Genomic DNA, 18,522 nt, shown 5'->3' with positions numbered 1-18,522 from the left:
CGACGTATCTTACCCCTACAAAGGAAATTCTTGTACTACTAGTTTATCCTCCAAAGGTTCCTCCTCATCCTACTAAAGATGATGATGTTATCATTAAGAATATTGATCCTTCCCCTCATATGGTCATTCTTCAAAGAAAGTGTCTTAAGTGAGTGGCTCAAGCAATACTAGTTTCCACTCCTCCAATTTCAATTCATATTCAATCTTGTAATCAGCTATCTGCTTTCCTTAACATACCAATTTTTTTCAAAGCACATAAAGACGATACTCTGAATATTTTCATTCTTTCTGTGCAACGTCTCTAGTACAAAAGATCCACTTCTCTTTTTGCGGAAAGCCATCTATAGCTCTATTAAACTCTGAGTTGTTGCTTGTATCCAACAACTTTATTTTTCCTTTTATAAAGAGATACAACAATCCAAGGAGGAGTTGAATAAAGCTAATATTGAGCTAGCCTCTTCTATAGAGAACTTCTCTGACCTGTGTATATAAAATGAAGCAACACACTAAGATGATTGATACCCAAACAGAGATCTCTTCTTTCCAAGCTCATTTGGCAAAGACTAAATCCCAAGTTATTACTATGATTGAGGAGAGAGATGGCTTATTAAAGAAAGCTCAAGAACTAAAAGCTTTGATAGTTGCCCAGATAGAAAAGCTCAAATCACCTACAACTATTCACTCAACAGCTCAAGGAACAATTGACTCAATCCCGTTCTGCTTCACAAAGTCCTTATGTGCAACCAATTTCTTACTTATTTCCTACAGATTTAGCTATCCTTCAAAGAAATGCCACATTAAGTCCTTTATTCCAAGCTAAGGTGAAAAGGCTTCCATCAAGAATGGACTTGTTGTAGTCTTCATTTGAGCAATTTCAAGAGTTTGTTCCTTTAGATCACTAATGTGTGCATTATCACCAACATAAGTTGGCATTTTATATTAAGCTTTCCATGATGGATTTACCTTCAAAGTGCAGCTTGGTCTTTTGATTCATTGAGTAAAGTGATCAGAATGGTTTTTTAGAATTCTATCTACAAATATTTTATATGTCTTACATGTACTTGGAACATGACTTGTTAATCCCAAATGATAAAGACTTAGCTTGGCATGTAGGAAATATATTACAAGCTATTTTTGTGTGTCAAGCATTTAGAGTTGCAAATAGATCAAATATTCCAAACATTCTTTCAAAGTGACGGACTGTCTTGAGATTTCTTTTATTAAGAATCGTGCTTTTTTCCCTTCTCCTTGTCAATCCCCATCCACAACTATTTTCTTCACTTTTCCAACATACTTGTTAATATATTTTTAAACAAATTCTTTTAAATTTTCAACTAATCTTTATTTAGCTCGTTTTTCATTTAATAATTTTGCTTACCCATCCCTTCATCTTCTCTTATTCCTATTTCCTCTCCTACCCCTTTTATTCTCTAGTTTGTTAGTAGTTATACATGCTTTGATAAAAAGATTCTTAGACGATGGAAATGGAGTTTAACATATTCTCTTACAACACCTCAAATAAATTGACAACTAATTTTAAAAAATCTCATTTTCATTTTTCATCGCAAAGTTGTCTTAGGTTCATCAATGCCTGGTTTATCTTATTATTGACAAACGACCCATGGATATTAAATATATCTTTCACTTTATCAATCTAATCCACAAGTTATTTTATCCCTTCTATTTCAATCCCAAGGTGCTCCTTAGATTCCTATTCACTTATTGTTTTTTAATTAAGGATCGTGTTTTTTCTCATTATTATACTTTCCCATCTACAACTATTTTTTCCACTTTTCTAACATACTTATTAACATCTTTTTTAACTGATTCTCTTAAATTTTCAATTAATCTCTCTTTACTTTATTCTTCATTTAATGATTTTACTTATCCATCCCTTTATCTTCTCTTATTTGTTCATCTTCCCTCTCCTACTACTTTCATATCTCATCTCCCTTAGTTGATTAGTGGTTATAGATGCTTTGATAAGAACATTCCTAAACGATAAAAATAGAGCTAAATTGATTCTCTTATAGAACCTCAATTAAATTGGCCACCATTGATTTCAAGGAAATAGATGACTACTATCCAAGCTTTTAAAAATTATTTGTATTTTGCTTAACAATATTCTCAATCTTCAAATCTTTTAATGAGACTCGTTGGTCACTTTGCTTAATATTATACATACATACACCGACATTCACATAACGATCAAAAGTCAATCCCAAAGTTGTGCATAAATACAAATGTAAATATCAATTTCCAATAACTAGATATATTGTACTTTCATACCCTTTGCTTAGCTAATCAATATCTTATACATGTGAAAATGATACATTATTTATACTTTTCTTAAAATCTTTCTAAGATTTTTGTAGATGAATCATTATCCATTGAACATTTCTATGATTACCAAGTTTTTAGCAAAATCATCTTCATTAATACACGTGGATATATTTTTATGATTCATGATAATCTCTCTTTTGGAGATACCATTCAAACGATTGTTTTATGTTTTATGTGTGTGTATACATATACAAGTTATTTTGCTCTGTGATAGAATAAAAAAGCTATCTTTTTAAAGATTTATGAAAATAAAATGATGAATGGATAGCTCAAGATGTAAAATTCCTTATATCCCTTATAAGTTTATATTATTTTTCTGTTTTTAAATTGTGCTAATAAATAAAGTTATTTTTCTTTTCATTGTATTCTTTCTTAAACGCAAGTTATAAGTTGAGATTGTGCTTGGATTCCATTTATTGAATATGCTATCAAAGATCAACCTAAGCTATATTTTAAACTTTTATTCTCTTTTTCAATAGTCACAAGGATGCTCCTTGATTGAGTATGAACATATATTGCCTATCGAAATGGCTTAATTTTTAAATTAAATTTCTTGGATTTTTGTATGATTTGTATGTTGATTAATTGATTTTAAAGTATTTAAGAGAGTTTTAAATAAGGTTAATTCAATTTCAAAAACTCATGATAATTTTTTAAAAATCTATAATATTTTAACATATTGTATTGATGTCTTGATAATGTCTAATTAGTTTTGCTTTGTTCTGTTGAGCTTCTACTTTGTTTTGTTTTCTTTACGTATGAAAATAAAATAATGATTAATAAAGTTTAAGATGATTTAAAAGCTCATTGAATGTTATTAATGAATTCGAATGATTTCACCTTAGCCAAATGCTTTTTGTTGACTTTCTATTAATCCTCTTGAGCTTTTGTACAACCTAGGTCTCTATTTTCCTCTTGTTCTGTATACCTCTGTAAATATTCTGTTAAGTGAGAATGTAGCTAGAAAAAGTTTTTTAACCTTGAAAAGAAATGAATACAAGCTAAAAAATAGCTCAAAGAAATGAAAAAAATAGCTATTGAAAACTCAAGCAAAAAGTGAAGTGACAAAGCCACTATTGAGCTACAAAAAAACATTGTAGTGACTTTGGTGACCGTTCATATCAAACATCTCTTAAGAAGACTATCCACGATCAAAGAGAAATTATGGATGATTTTTCATTATTCCAATGTACCATTCAAAAAAAGCATGTGTAAAAAAGAGAGCCAATTTTTTATGCTAAATAATATATCTATAAGTGAAAATTTTATAAGAGACTATGAAAACAATGAAAGTATTGAAAATGAATGTTATGTAATGATTCTCATTTCAAGTTAAGCATTCCTTTATATTCTCTTTTTTTGATAAAAAATATGAAAAATATCTTTAAGTTTTGTTATAATAAACCCATGGAAGAATTGTTATATAATGCTACGTGAAGATTTGAAAAGAATATTCTTATTGATGATACAATATAGATTTTCTTACAAATTGATTCTCCATTTTCTTGGTGTTTCTCTTTGAGCTTAAAAAATAGCCACAAAATTAATCCCAAAAAAAAGTAAAGAAATAACAACAAATGAGAATAAATATTCACAAATTGTGATGAAAAGAGTGCTAAAACTAAATATCTACTCTGTTGTAAAAGAATGCTCAAAATAGTAATTACAACACTACTATAATAAATATAGTAGTGTATATCAATCCAACTGTAGAGAAATAAACAAAAAAGCAAGTTGTCACTTCTAAGGATATCCAAGTAGCAACAAAGATATACAAAATATAACTAGCAATGAATAAGTATAGACCAACAGTATCAAAGACTGTCACGAACTCAAAGTGTCAAGAAACCATACATCCCATAAGTATATACATCATGGATATAAAAGATCTCAAGAGCAACTACAGAGATCTACCAAATGCACAATGGATTAAGCAAAGAGCAATGGCACTCAATACATAATAAATATGCTTATGCATATCACTAACAAAGTACAGATAGTGATAAGTGCTAGTGTCTAAAGCATATGCAATCAAATTAGCCCACAAGCACAAATCATTGCACCAAGTAGCATACATAAAAGCATAAGCGTCAATCAAGAGTGTCCCATTGTCTCAAGGGAGCAAGCTCTACCAACTAAGTACAAGTATCTCCCCCTCAAAGCAAATCCGAAATGCAAAGCAAACAAAGCTCAAGACATATACATCAAAGCATCAAGAAAGCCCAACTATATCAAATATACATTCGAGAGTAATAAGTATCCAAGGAATCTTCAATGCTCATAAGTGAGTAATCACTAAAGCTCAAAGTAGCTAACCAAACCCCGAGTGCATCAAAGGTAGCTCAAATCCAAGTACCAAAACATGTCATAAGCATATCCTGATGCATACATCAATGCTAGACATCAACTAGACATGTAGTATACTTGAAATACCATGTAGGGACCATAAGCATAAATGTTCTGAGCGAAAAAACTTGCTATCCACACTGTTACAGTAATAAAAGACCCTGTTGAACAAGCTCAAAACATCCCAAATATCACCTCAATGCACACACAAATGATTCAAGAATACATTAAGTATACGAGCATCAACAAAGCTCAAAAAGTAAAGGAACGTCTATCCTAGATCTGTGTACAAGTCAAAGCAAGAAAGAGAATAGTGTGTAAGAACTCCAACAATTACAATGTAAGACCTACCTTCCCTTATTCTATTTGCCACTAAAAGAATAAAAAATAAAGTGACAGTGATGGATACCCGCCACTTGTAATGTATAGGTGTGCAAGTCTATATACAAGTAAATGTAGGCGGCTAGGCATGCAACCTTTAAGCCAACACAGCCCACCACTTTCTATTTCATGCATGAGCTAGCCAACATATACAACCATCAAGTTTATGATGGGCTTACACAATTTGAGCATACCACCTCCTTAGACACGCTCACCTCCATCCTAGACTCAGCCACTCTCTAGAGCTTCCCACACTCCTCACACACTAGCAAAGTCTGTAGGCCTGGGACCATGCCCGAAAACAGATGGTACAATGGTGAGTGCAAAGACCTATATAGACATCTCTGGATCCAGAGAGGACTAGGGTCATCGCAGAGTGGGAGGCCCATAGGCAAATGAGGATCCTGACTCACAGTTAAGTGTTGGGCATATGTGGAGGCACAATATTGGGATCTATACCATTTATTCATGAGCAAAGATGTAGCCACAACATGAATCAAACTGCAAGAGCCATGCCACCCCACACCCATCAATGATCCAGAGGCAAGTTCTCCAGGTTAAAGCCAAGATGAAAGACTACCATTATTATGCAGTAGCCCTTTGAAAAACAGGGAATCAACTTTGTATGAGCATTTAACAACGTGTGTTAGTCAACATCTCACATGAAGGCAGACGAGCAATCCAGAGTCTACAGAGGGTCTTCATGATCTTCATTCCCTGTGAGCCCTAAGTAGCTATTGAAAATGTGGGATCGCATCATTGCCTCAGAAGTATAAACATATTTGGAATCGCACTGTCCCAATCGAACCACTACGATAAACCCAGACTTAATCCATCACCAGAATTCTTGAGGACTGAACATAGTAGTCACTCATAAGTTCCTCCCTTCAAGCCTCTGGATCAACATGACGTGGAAATAGGTTTATTAACTAGGAGAGCATTCTTTGTTCTCTTGATTGCTCTTGAAATCACTGCCTCGAGTATTTCCAAGGGAAAAACACCACTTTGAATGGAGTTGACAGTAGAAACTGTATCATGCTTCTCAAAATCCCTCATGAGTAAGCCTGTTCCTATACTTGATTATAACTTATCTATAGCCTTCCTGCATCAATCCCAAATCCCCACAAAAAGAAAAAGGGAAAACAATATGAAAATATGAAAAATCTCTTCACTGAGCATTCTCCCTCCTTTGGTTCACATCCCATTCAATGGCAGAATCAATGTGACATACAAGAAGGGATATTTGCCTTTACTTGAATGATGGGAAGACAGTAGGTAGGTGGTCTTGATCACTCTTGAGCTCTCTTGAATGGCTACCTTGCTACCTTGAATAGACCACCCATTTTGGATGGAATTGTCATTAGAAACTGCCTTGTATCATGCTTCTGATACTTTTCATGAATTAGTTTTGTAATGCTCTGAGCGATACTTAGACACATCTTCTCTATGACACTTCATAAGTCAGCAACCATTGGTGGAACGACTTCACAACTCGAGGAGAGAGTATGTTATGAGATCCCAACTTGAAAGCTTCACATCAACCTTGAAAGTTTGAGAGACATGTTTTATTAACTGCCACTATTAACTGCCACTTCATTATCAAGTCAACAAGGCAAAAACATTAGTAAACCAGATATTCAAGAACCGTATGATGAGAAGATGAAATATGTTCAGCAAGCCATCAAGAAGTGCTGCATTGCAGCCCTCGTGTGCACTGCAGAACCATGTGAGTTTTGTTCACAAATTGTGTGAAAATTTATGATCACTCTCCTTTCATGATACATCACCAGAAGCATGACATCAATTACCTAGCTAGAGGGGATGCAACTAATAGTTGCTAGGGCATCAAACTTCAGTCGTTCCATGATACATCAGCAGAAGCTTAACATCAATCGTGTCTAGGAAGCTTTAACTGCACAGCAGCAACACCCACAAACCGCGCCACCACCACCAAAAGGAAAAAAAAAAAAAAGGACAACAGTAGCAGGAAAAATACAAACAGAACCAGTTAGCTAGAATTCAGAAAAAGAACAAATAAGATTAGAGGGATTTATGAAGGAAAAGTTTTGTGACCCCTAAAACCTCCACCTTGGGTCTCACAGATGTCTCAATTGCCTGACTGCTGCTTCTGGCCATAGTTTTGCAATCAATCTGGCCATTATTTTTTGTTCCCTGAATAGTACACCACAACTTTAGTTTTTGAGAAAGCTATCTGTAAGCTCAAAGTTAAGTACTGTTTGTTTGACATTGCACTCACTTCAGTACTGATTTTAGGCATTTCCTGGTTCAACACAGTAGCTTCATTGAACAGCAGAGCCTGCAGAAGCACAGGAAATGTTGAGGCTGCTGAGGAACAGAATCATGAAACCAAACTCACATCATCCCCCCCCCCCAAAAAACCCAGAAAAACCAACCAGAAAAAATAAGGAAAAAAAGGAGGAAGAAGATGGCAAGAATTCTCTACTGTACCTTGTTTACTAACTCTATATTGCCAAGATTGGCTGCGACTACATACGCACCAATACAACGATCACACCAAGGACAGAAAAGTGTCTTAAATACACATCCATCATTTTCCACCCATACACCTTGTGAAGACTTGGTACAATGATTACCGCTCTCTGATGAATTTTTGGGTTCCCATATGCTTGGATGAAGCAATGACATCTGATAAACCATTACTTCAACGTAACTCACAGGTAAGGAGGCATTCAAAGAATTAAATAAATCAAGGAGAAATAGTTTTTTCACTCTAAGCTTCTGCCTACTAAAACTGCTATTCTGCAATCCTGCTTTCAACAGAGACATCCCACAACTGGAACATAGCATGTCAGGTTCAAGATTTTTGTTTTGTGCGTTGATACTTAATCTCCTTTCTGATGATAATTCGTCTTCAATTGACAATGCTTTACCCACCGATTCTTCCAAACTTGAACCACTAAATTTATTGCGGTCAATCTGTCCCACTGACTCCACACAAGCCACAAAATCAGATGACAATCTCCTCACAGGTAGATCCAGATGAGATGCCATCTCTAAACTCGATTTACAGGCTGTGCTTTTCACTGTGATTTGCTCAACTTTCTCAAATGGGTTACAGAAAGCTGCTGTGGCACATTTTTCTTCACAAGTTCTAAACCCAGTTACTGCAGAATGTTCAAACTGAGAATCCAAATGAGAAGACTGCTCAGGAGGTGTCTCAAGCATTGATGCTTTTGTCAATGTCAAAGTTTGAGAAGTCACCTCTGCATTTTTCTCAGTAAAAGCATAACCATCTCTTGAGCAAGAGCTTTCAACATCACCTGCATATGGAGTTCTAGATATCACCCACGGCATGGTTGTCTTGGGGGATTTTGAGAATCCCACAGTTGTTGATCTATATCTTGTCTCAGGAGACTGTTCATGTGCAGATGCACATGGTGCTCCAGCAGGGAAATTGCTGTTTTCAGAGTTGAAGACAGCTCCAATGGGGCAAAGGTTCATAGTCTTTTCTTTGTTATTGCCAGGCTTTTTATTTGTAAAATCCCCAAACAACCGCCTTTCATCATCACAACCAACACCTCTGTCAGACTGCAGGCACTTCACTGATCTGCAAGACACAAGCTCTGAGAGTAAATTGTAAATATTTCACCAGCTCGAGAATTTCTAACAGGTATTGAGTACCAACCAACATTTTCCGAGATTTCAGAAACATGAAGGAAAAGGCTTGAGCTTAACATACCTAGGCTTCATCAAGGAACCGGGACAAGCACTACCACTGAAGCACACGTCCTCTACATGCCTCTGGCTGTTACCCTCAATATGTGATACCTGCTTCAACCATTATGCTTAAGTCATCATGAAATTTAGATCCTACACCCAAAGCCAAGCATTACATAAGAATGTTCAACTGATCTGCTGTGTCTATGTACATTAATCCATTGACAAAGTTTTGTCACATAGCATGTCCAACACAGTTTTTATCATACACAAAGCAAATTCAGATATAAATGTTTTGAACATTTTTGGACGCCTCAGGCTAAAACATGTCACCCTCAATTCTAGTCAAAATCATTAGGGTGCGGCACTTTGGAGCAGCTATGTACATTAATCCATTGACAAAGTTTTGTCACATAGCATGTCCAACACAGTTTTTATCATACACAAAGCAAATTCAGATATAAATGTTTTGAACATTTTTGGACGCCTCAGGCTAAAACATGTCACCCTCAATTCTAGTCAAAATCATTAGGGTGCGGCACTTTGGAGCAGCTCTGTAGAATGGGAAGGCTAGGAGTTGTGCATCTAAAGATGCTATTTTGGCTCACAAAGCCCACTTGCTCTCTCTCAGGAAGACTGTTTGATTCAGCAAATTCAGAATCTAGGTTCCATTCGTCCCCTTAAGAAGCAGGAACCATGGACCGATTGAAAATTTAAGGATTCAAAGGCCAGGCCCTTATGGTCAATCTGCTGATATGGTCTATCCCGTGTTGATGCCAGATAAGCATTGAATAACTAAGAGCAAATAAGGTTTGGAAGCTCAAACATCAAGGCATGCTAGTGGAAGAGTGTTCATGTGGAGACTTCTCTTGGGAGGATTGCCAATTAGTGATCAATTGACAAGCAAAAGGAAGATTGATCATGGATATTGTGTCTTCCATGCGACTTGCATGGAGACTCCTCATGTGAGGATTACCAATTAGTGATCAATTGATGAGCAAAAGGAAGATTAATCATGGTTATTGTGTCTTCTATACAACTTGCATGGAGACTTACATTGCATTTATTTGAGTCATGCCCAATAGCTCATAAGGTATGGTCTTATCTCTGGGAAGTCATCAAATTTTGAAGCCAAGAGATTAGATCTTTGAATGCCTTCCAGGAGGCCCTTTGAAAGAAGAATAAAAGAAAGATGTTTTCTCAATCTGTACACCGGTAGGGATTATAGCAGATATGATTGACAAGAAACGCCTTTGTTGTTTATCCTGCAGTGGGCATTTCTTCGCATATGGCAAGGGTTCAAGGATTACTACTCCAGGAACTTTGTTCCCTAGGACTCAGGACCACCTAGGGTGATTGAAAAAGACAAGCTGCAACCATTGTTTCATGTAATCAAGGATAGTAGAGTGACTGGTGTACCTCTCTTACATCACTGACATAGGACTTGCATGTTAACCAGACAGTCTTATGTGTGCCTGATTATTTTACAATATATCCAATATTATGAAAAACAGAGCCCTTTGGAGAGAGAAGGTTAAGTAATAGCCATAAACAGCCTCAAAGCTGTTATTTTGCACAGTTTGAAAACCATGGCTGTAGACAACCACAGAGTTTGCAACAGCCACACAGCACGCAAGAAAAAACCCACTTTTAAAGAAACAACAAACAGATTATACAACGGAGTCAAAAAGACAACTATATTTCATTTGAACATACTTCCCATAGCCACAAACATGTTCCAACGGATTAAACCCCCCCCCCCCCCCCCCCCAAAAAAAAAGAGAGAGAGAGAGAGAGTCAAGAATGTCTTCATCAAGTATACTCTGAAAATAACATACATTTGCACTTTTGCATACTCAAGCAAATGTGTGGATAAAAACAGTAAACCATGATGTCCTATAAAGTTTTATTCAATGTACCCTCTATGACTAGCCAGAAGATCATCCAAGTAAGCTTTGTCAAATTGGAACTCGCTCTTGTCTCTATACAACAAGAACTACGAAGAACAACTCCTGATTCTCTATCACACAAGCACTTCTTCTCAATCTTGATATCTTTCAAAATTAGCATGGACATGGTTGACTCTGAGGAAAAGACACAGAGAAAAGAAAGTTCTATTAATAAAACATCAGAGAAAATCCACCCAAGGTAAACTACAGAATACAAGAAACTCTGTAAAGACTAGCTGAGTACATCACAAATATGGTGATTATGAACAACCAACTTGGTGGGCTAAAATGCTTGACCATCTGAGGGGTGGTATTGAGGAAGTTGCTAGAGTCTCAAGTCCGCAAAATGGCCTCTCTCCTCCTCTCAAGGTCACCCTGCATCCTCTCCCATCTCCCACAAAGAGTGTGGATGATCTATGTCCAAATCCTTAAAAGTCTCTCTGTTGTGGATACATCCTGAAGGTCTATAGCATGGCTGCACCTCGCTGTCCAAATTTACGAGTATATAATACTTGCAATCCGCCACAATCTGTGATAGTGTCCTAAGATTCACTGTTCCTCGGAGTAATCTGAAGTGGGCATCCTGCTCAAATGTTATCCGCGGCTCCATGGGGGCCAGGGTGGGGAGGGTGCATCCCAGGACATCCAAATGGGTGCTAGTAGCGTTGGCCACAGTGGTTACGAAGTGACTTAGTGACATGCATCAAGTACACTTCGGGATCTTAGGCTCAAGGGTGAGCCTGTTTGGCTCTACGGCTTGGAGGTGAGTCTAATGTGCAATCTCTTTTAGGTTGAGTTTGGCTTGTGTTGTGTCTCGTGTGTAGGTTGGATCCTAGGGAGACATTTCATTATTGGTATCAAAGCATCAACCTGCAATTGGGCACCAGACTCGGCGAGTTCCACAAAACTGTGATGGTTCGTGTTCGATAAGTACGCCTTTTTCTCATTAAGGGCGGTATGGGACACTGCTGGCGAGACAGGCGTGCATGGGGGGCACATGTTGCAAGTGGTGGGTGTGAGAGCAAGGTATGTTTCCTCCCATGCTCAAGTTTTGTGTTGGGATGATGCTGGAGCACAAGTGTTATTTCAGTTGTTCTCACTAGAGGAGTCCAGGGAGTTGCAACTTCAAGGCTATGGCAAACCATCATTGGAAACTGAAAACCTTGTGGCCTGAATCAACATCAGAGAATTTCCATTGACAATAATCTAACATATGATGTGATGGCTGTTGATGAGACCAATTAGTCAAATGCCACGATCTCTCTGCATGGATTAAAGAGGAGAAGAAACGACTATCCACATTTTGTATTACTTAATTTAGGTGTTAACGTGTGTGAACACTTAACCTCATTATATTTAACCCTCCTCCTTTATACCCACTCATTCAATCCGTTCTTTTTAGTTTTAACTTAAAGACTAAAGCTAGGCCTTCAACCTCCCACCACCTATCCAACCAAAATGCCCATCTTGCTTCTTCCGAACCTGAACACACATATGGACAACATCCCATAGTTGCTTCTTCTTTCAAATCCAAAGGAGATTCGTCCAATGTGGTGATTCTCCAAGCTCAAGTGAAAAAAATGCAGCACCACTTAGCCGAACTCCACACTCCCCATTTTCCATTTGTATCTATAGCATGAGGATGTTGCCTCTTCGATTTCAACCTCATCCCTTTAAAGGGAAGAAGAAGAAATGTGATGAGATGAAAACTGGCCAAATGGACAGCGTACTTTAATTTGTATCGGTTCGATGACGCTCAACGCATTGGGGAACCAAGGTGAAGTCCTCCTGCAGTCACCATTCTAACAACCAAGTGTCACATATCCAAAATCCGTAGGACTTGTGCCAATTAATTAAGGCATCTACTACTCTCCAAAATTTCTCCATGGCTGCTATAAAAAAGGCCCTAAAGTTACTTTCATCCCCATCCATAGTTGCTAGGGGTTTCTGAAATGGGAGGTATGAAATGGCTTTCATAGGTTTTATACAAGTTTCATAAAGCATTAGAAACAGGTTTCCTTCGAGATGGAAAATAACTATGTTACTTCTGTTAGGTTTTCACTTATGCCTATGCTCACATAGGAGTGTCGGTGATCAGTAGGACACTGGGGCACTTTTTACTCTCCATACGAGAGGTTTTTTCCCTCACACTTATTGTCTTATTTCGTATATGCCACAATACATCCCACTGGTTCTCATGCAAGACAGTCCACATGGCATGTTGCTTATGGCGAGAGCAAATGCCTCGCACATTCCACGTGGCTATCTTCATATATCTTCAAAAAAAGGAAGTCGGGAACGAGGCGCCTGTTGCCTCGATTTCACCTTTTCCGCAAGAGCATCTAGGACACCCTCATCCAGAAAATCAGCCAATACTGCAAACGAATTCTGGCGACCTGCTTCAGAGGTAGAAGGAAAATTCACTGTCTTGGGAGTGGGGCGGGGATAACGCCGATCCCAGGGTGTAATCACATTACCTTTTGTATCAAACGCCAGCTTAGCAGGTGGGCCCTTGGGGCTGTCTGTATAGACTTTCCTTGTAGACTGATTACGGGGGGCAAACGGGGCCATAGTACGCGCAGCCGGCTGTGAAGTGAACATTTCTTTCCTGCGCATATACGTGCGCACGGAATCCTGTGAAGCATTAGGCCCAGGATCCGCCAAGCCTGCATCCAACTTTTTACCTTTTTTTTGACGTGCCTCAATCCAATCAGTGCTACGAGAATCCAAACCCAGGACCTGTTGTTTGCCTTTATCCACGACATTAGGTGGCTGAAGGGCCTCCTGTGTCGAGGCATCAAGCACCATGTCATCCTTAGGCAGCACAACCTGCGCATCCTCGGAAGACGGTTGCCTTTCAGGGCATTCGGCCATAAAATGCCCCAATTTACCACATGAAAAGCAGTGGCCTGCAAAGTTGCCCCATTTCAAGCGAAAATGCAAAGGATGCATGCCAAAACAATTTAAGGGTTGTACTTTGTACTTTCAGATTACACTCTTTCAATCTATTGCATTGGGTGTTGGGCTTCACTCTCCACACTGTCTACTGCACTTTGAGCTGAGCCTCGATCCTCTCTCCATCTCATATTTGGTATCAGAGCTGAGTTCAGCTCAGTTTAGCTCTGCTCGACCTCCAGGAGTTCTTGCTCGTCCAACTTTGGTCCCTATCACCATTGCCCCCCAGGTTCACCACAGCAGCGCCCTGCCCAACCCGTAGCTCTTGCCAACTGCACCACCCAGCGCCTCCTCCAGCTCGTCTGCAAAATACAAACGCTATGCCCAGCGCCGCCTGTGAGCCAACGACCTGCAGCTTGTACCAGTGCTAGTGCTAGCTGCCCCGCCAACTGTGCCTAATTGCTACTCCTGACGAGCGTAGCCCGGCCTGTGCCTGAGACGCTCGTCTGTGGCCAGCGATGCCCCTGCAGCCTCAACGCCTAGACCACCAGTCGGCCACTGTCCGCCACTTGCTCAGGCCGCTCGCCACCAGCGTGACTGGTTTCTGTGTCAGATACAAATTTTTTTCAAGTAAAAATTACTTTTTTATTCTGAATTAATCTCTAGAAAAGGGGGCTTCTGCCCGGGCAGGCACAGAACTCTGAGTACGTGTTTGGGACACGGTTGATGCAAATTTCATGTGAAATTTATCAAAAAATTTGGGGCTTTTGAGTTTTTTGAAGACATTGGCACATGTACTATAGTCTCAGTCAGAGATAGACTGTTTTGGACAATTTTGGGGCAAAGAAAATTTGGGTTTTTTGCTCATACAGTGTTGCTCAACACAGAATGCACCTTGGACTGCGTGCATTACAGACAGTTTTGACAGAGTGTACCTCAGTGTACTAATTGCAGCAAGCTGTTTGCTGTAATTTCCGGAAATTTTGAGATTTCCAGGTTAGTCCAGCTTGGACATTGCTCTTTTGCTTCTCTTAGTATTGATTATCATGGCAAATCAAGGAGATGTATTTACCTATGTATCCAAGGAGGACAGATTGGATGGTAACAATTACTCACTTTGGTCCTTCATGATGAAGAACATGCTTGTTGCGAAAAATCTTTGGGACTACATCAATGGAGAAGAAATTAGGCCTGGAGTTGTGGCTCTTGCTACTCCTCCTCAAGGAGGATGTGGACAACGAGCACCTCAGCTTGTTCAACCTACTCCACTTCAGCCACTTCCCCAAAGATCAGTAGCTCAAAAAGCATGGGATACATGAGATGCACACGCTTTGTCGCTGATTGCATTGGCAGTTTAGCGGTCCATCATCCCCCACATTCGTCCGGCAACTTTTTCACGAGAAGCTTGGCTAACTTTGGAGCAGATGTTTGGTGGTAAGAATGAGACCCGTATCTCTTTCTTAAAGAAAGAGCTTGAGACATTGAAGATGGATGAGCGTGATTCTATGCAAGATCACTTGAATAAAATTCGGGACTTGCCTGAGCAACTTATGAATGTCATCCGTTCCATCCGCCTGTCCCCTCCCGCGATGCGTTGTGCCTCTCCCCCCCCCGTGCCATCGAGCTGCTTTCAATAGCACTACCCCAGACCCGTTCCCTCCCAGCTCTGGCTCCGCCAGAAAAACCTCTTCGTGCCAACCTCCCTCCGCCCTGGTTCCGAGCACACGCCCAGCTCTCCCCCCCCCCCCCCCCCCCAAAATCTTGCGTTGACCCCCAATCAGACGCCCAGTCCCCCCCCAACTCCCGCGCTATCCCCCCTCCCTTTCAACTAGCAGCTCGAGCCCCCTCACCCGCACGACTTCAGTCTGGAAACATCTTTTGTGGCCCTCGGTGCCTCCATCACCATCAGAAAACAGAACCCCTCCCCCCCCCCCCCCCCCCCCCCCCCCCTTCATCAACATCGCACACCACCCCCACCCCACCCCGGTTGCTCCCTCCATTTGTAGCAACGCTCCCCCCCTCCAGCAGTTCAACAGTGTGATCGGCACATTTTTCAATAGGGACGTGCAATGGAAACCTTTGGTCAGACGTCGGCGCACTTAGCGAGTGCCCCCAATCAAACACCTTGCGCGTAGTCCTCTCTGAGGCACAGCTCTTAGCCGTCCGAGCTAAGGAGCTGGAGCTAATGGAAACAACGATTTATGGTCAGGTAGTAGGACATTCTCCAACCAAGGCTGAGCTTCGGAACTAGCTACACTCCATGCTGTGCATTGAGACAGCGCAGATCGAGGAGGCAGTCCTATTGGGCCAAGGGATCTTCAGGGTCCAGCTCAGCTCGGCGGACGCAGCTCGCAAGTTACTCGCCAGCTCACCATATGCGTCCACGAAGGGGGTCATACACATGGTCCCCTGGTACAAGGGCTTTATTGTGGTGGCATTTGCACTCCACAACAAGTTTCTTCGGCACCTGGTCACCCTTCTCTTCCCCGGCTTGGCGATTGAGTATCGCCAGTTAAAGACTTTGGATGGCTTTTCGACACTATCCTTCCAACGTCCTTCGCGGATGCAGTGATAGCTGCAGGAGTCCCAAAGGTACGGGTGGCAGTGAAAGAGGTCAAGAATATCCCACAATTTCTAAAGACTGAGACGTGCGGGCACTCCTTTAGGCAGCAGGTCATTGTGACGGGGCAGCCAGGGCAATGCTTGCACTGCCACGACTTTTGGGCATCAGGCAGCAGGTTGCACGTGTTTCGGAGCCAAGGTGGCTCTGCCGACAAGCCCGCAGGTGGACGCTAATAGCTTCACATGGGTCCAGAGACGACAGAGAGGGAGACGGCAGGGGGTGGGATGCAGCCAGCGTCTCAAACCTAGCCTCGACAGCAAGGAGCAGGTGGGCGTGTGACGCCCCCTCGACAGAGCACTCCACAGCCCGCCCCACCCGATAGGATTGCAACGCCCCACATCCACCACCCACGCCACAGACTACCTCTCTTGAGTCACAACCCCCACATCCACCGCCCTCCACATCCCATGCTCCCCTCCCCACTGACCTTGGCCCACAGCCCCCCACTTCCAGGACCACCAACCCCCCCCCCCCCCCCCCCCCCCCCCCAAACATCCGCCATGTACTTCCGTCCATCCCACCATCCCTCGATCATCCTCCCCCCCACCACCTCCCGTACCGAGCACCCCTTCTGATCCGCACCTAGTTCAGGCGATCCCCCCCAGACCCACCCCCCCTCCTCCCACAGGAGGTGATGAGCCACACATGCCTACATCCTCTTCGCATCAGCAGTCCTCCCCCTCCCATACAGCCACCAGCTCATCCACCCATGCAGCCCGTCACACTTTCTCGAGACAGACACACCTGTTGCCACAGGAGTTCTTCCGCAGTGACCCATGGTTCTACTTGAGAGTTGCGGAGCACGAAGAGTTCCCACTATCTCTAGAGGTGGGGATCTTCGTGGTTCGTAAGTCAAGGAGGGGCAAGGTCCATCTACTAGCACCACCAGATGGACCAAACTATGCTTTTTTTCTTCAGTCCTCTCACTCAGGAGAGTGGACGACACAAATAGAGGAAGAGTTGAAGAGTCAAGTGGCGGACCACATCTCCCAGTGGATGAGAGAAGAAGGACTAGCATTGTTTGCACAGCAATGGCCTGGTTGCATAATGGACATTAACTGGTGGGCTGGTGCCGAGGTCCCTCACCTGAGCATTATCTTTCGAGCCCCTCCACAGTGGAGAGCTCCGAGGGATGTGATCGAGTGGCCCGCGGCACAGATGGCCCATTTCTACCAATGCATAGAGTCTCCACTCTCAGCATGGCTAATAGATGCATTGATAGTACCACCTGGAACTTCTATCACCCCTATGGTCTGGCCGAGGGCCACCATGGGGGAATGGAGCTCCCCGTCCAGACTGACGGCAAAAGCGTACCTGCATGCTTCATAGCTCCTCCTCGTCATCAGCAGCCTCCACACCAAACACATGCCTGTTTGGGTAGTCACAAGTTTCCCCATGGGCTTACACCTTGCATCCTGGAATGTGAATAGCCTCCACTACAGTGGGGCACGTGGTTCCAGGAAATAGATTATTCGGCATGAGTTGCAACCTGCCCTTGCCGCACGGATCGACATCTTACTTCTACAGGAGCACAAGCTCACCCCCACCTAGGCCCAGCGGGTAAGGAAGGTACTCCCAAGCAGCTCGCACACTTACTCGGAGCACACCATAGGTGCCCACGGTAGGAGTGGAGGCGTATACACCTCTATTGGTCTGAGTCTTGCCGCTTGTGTTCGAGACCACGAGATGATAGTGGTAAGGAGGGTTCTATGGATCAGATTGGATATTGGGGACTCGTGCCTTGGAGTCCTTAATATCTATTCCCCTACGAAGGTTAGGACACGCAGCATGTTCTGGGTGGAGATCGTGGAAGGACTCCTAGAGGTGGACTCCTGGATTGTTGGAGGAGACTTCAACAACCTGGAGGCTTTGAAGAACCAACAGGGCAGAGGGAGAAACTACCAAGGCATGGCCGGGGAGTAGGAGGCATGGGAGGTGTTTCTACTGGCAGTAGGAGCATGTGATGCCTGGAGAGATCCTGCCTTCCGCAGGAGGGAGAGGTCGGTGGACTTCTCTTGGGGATACAGGCGGCTAGGTGGAGTCCTGCTGAAGCGGTTGGACAAATTTTATGTGGGAGAGTGGGGAGGCCAGATGGGGCACTTGGCAGGCACCACGTTGTCCGATCATTGCCCGGTTCTCCTGACACTAGATCCCCCAACATCTGCCCTAGATACACGATCTTGTCGGATCCCTAACTCGATCTACAGTAGGGAGGAGGTGATGAGACAGATAGAGCAGATTTGGACCAGAGAGTGGGGCAAGAGGGACTAGATCGCAGAGGAGGTT

General features: G+C 42.1%; 1 protein-coding gene across 5 annotated transcripts in view; it reads right to left on the bottom strand.

Annotated features, from left to right (window-relative positions):
* Positions 1–4,086: 4,086 nt before the first annotated feature.
* LOC148041821 (uncharacterized) overlaps positions 4,087–18,522 on the bottom strand; it is a 163,270-nt gene continuing 148,834 nt past the window's right edge. The window contains exons 24-29 of one of the 5 annotated variants that reach the window (XR_015691580.1): positions 8,792–8,880; positions 7,540–8,659; positions 7,328–7,387; positions 7,144–7,242; positions 6,324–6,982; positions 4,092–6,172 (exon numbers count right to left, since the gene is read on the bottom strand). Coding sequence is in view for 3 of the 5 variants with exons in the window: in XM_087682805.1 (XP_087538931.1) it covers positions 6,959–6,982; positions 7,144–7,242; positions 7,328–7,387; positions 7,540–8,659; positions 8,792–8,880 (1,392 nt within the window). In the remaining 2 variants the exon portion in view is untranslated. Of the gene's footprint in view, positions 6,983–7,143; positions 7,243–7,326; positions 7,388–7,539; positions 8,660–8,791; positions 8,881–18,522 lie in introns of those variants that run through there. The other 4 variants (XR_015691586.1, XM_087682805.1, XM_087682817.1 and 1 more) reach the window with 4 other exon arrangements.

Source organism: Lygodium microphyllum, chromosome 1, assembly GCF_053477565.2.
Source record: "Lygodium microphyllum isolate KBCC chromosome 1, Lygodium_microphyllum_v1.1.10, whole genome shotgun sequence".
Lineage (NCBI taxonomy): Eukaryota > Viridiplantae > Streptophyta > Polypodiopsida > Schizaeales > Lygodiaceae > Lygodium > Lygodium microphyllum.
The sequence above is the reverse complement of the archived record's forward strand: the minus strand, read 5'-3'. Positions and strand labels throughout refer to the sequence as shown.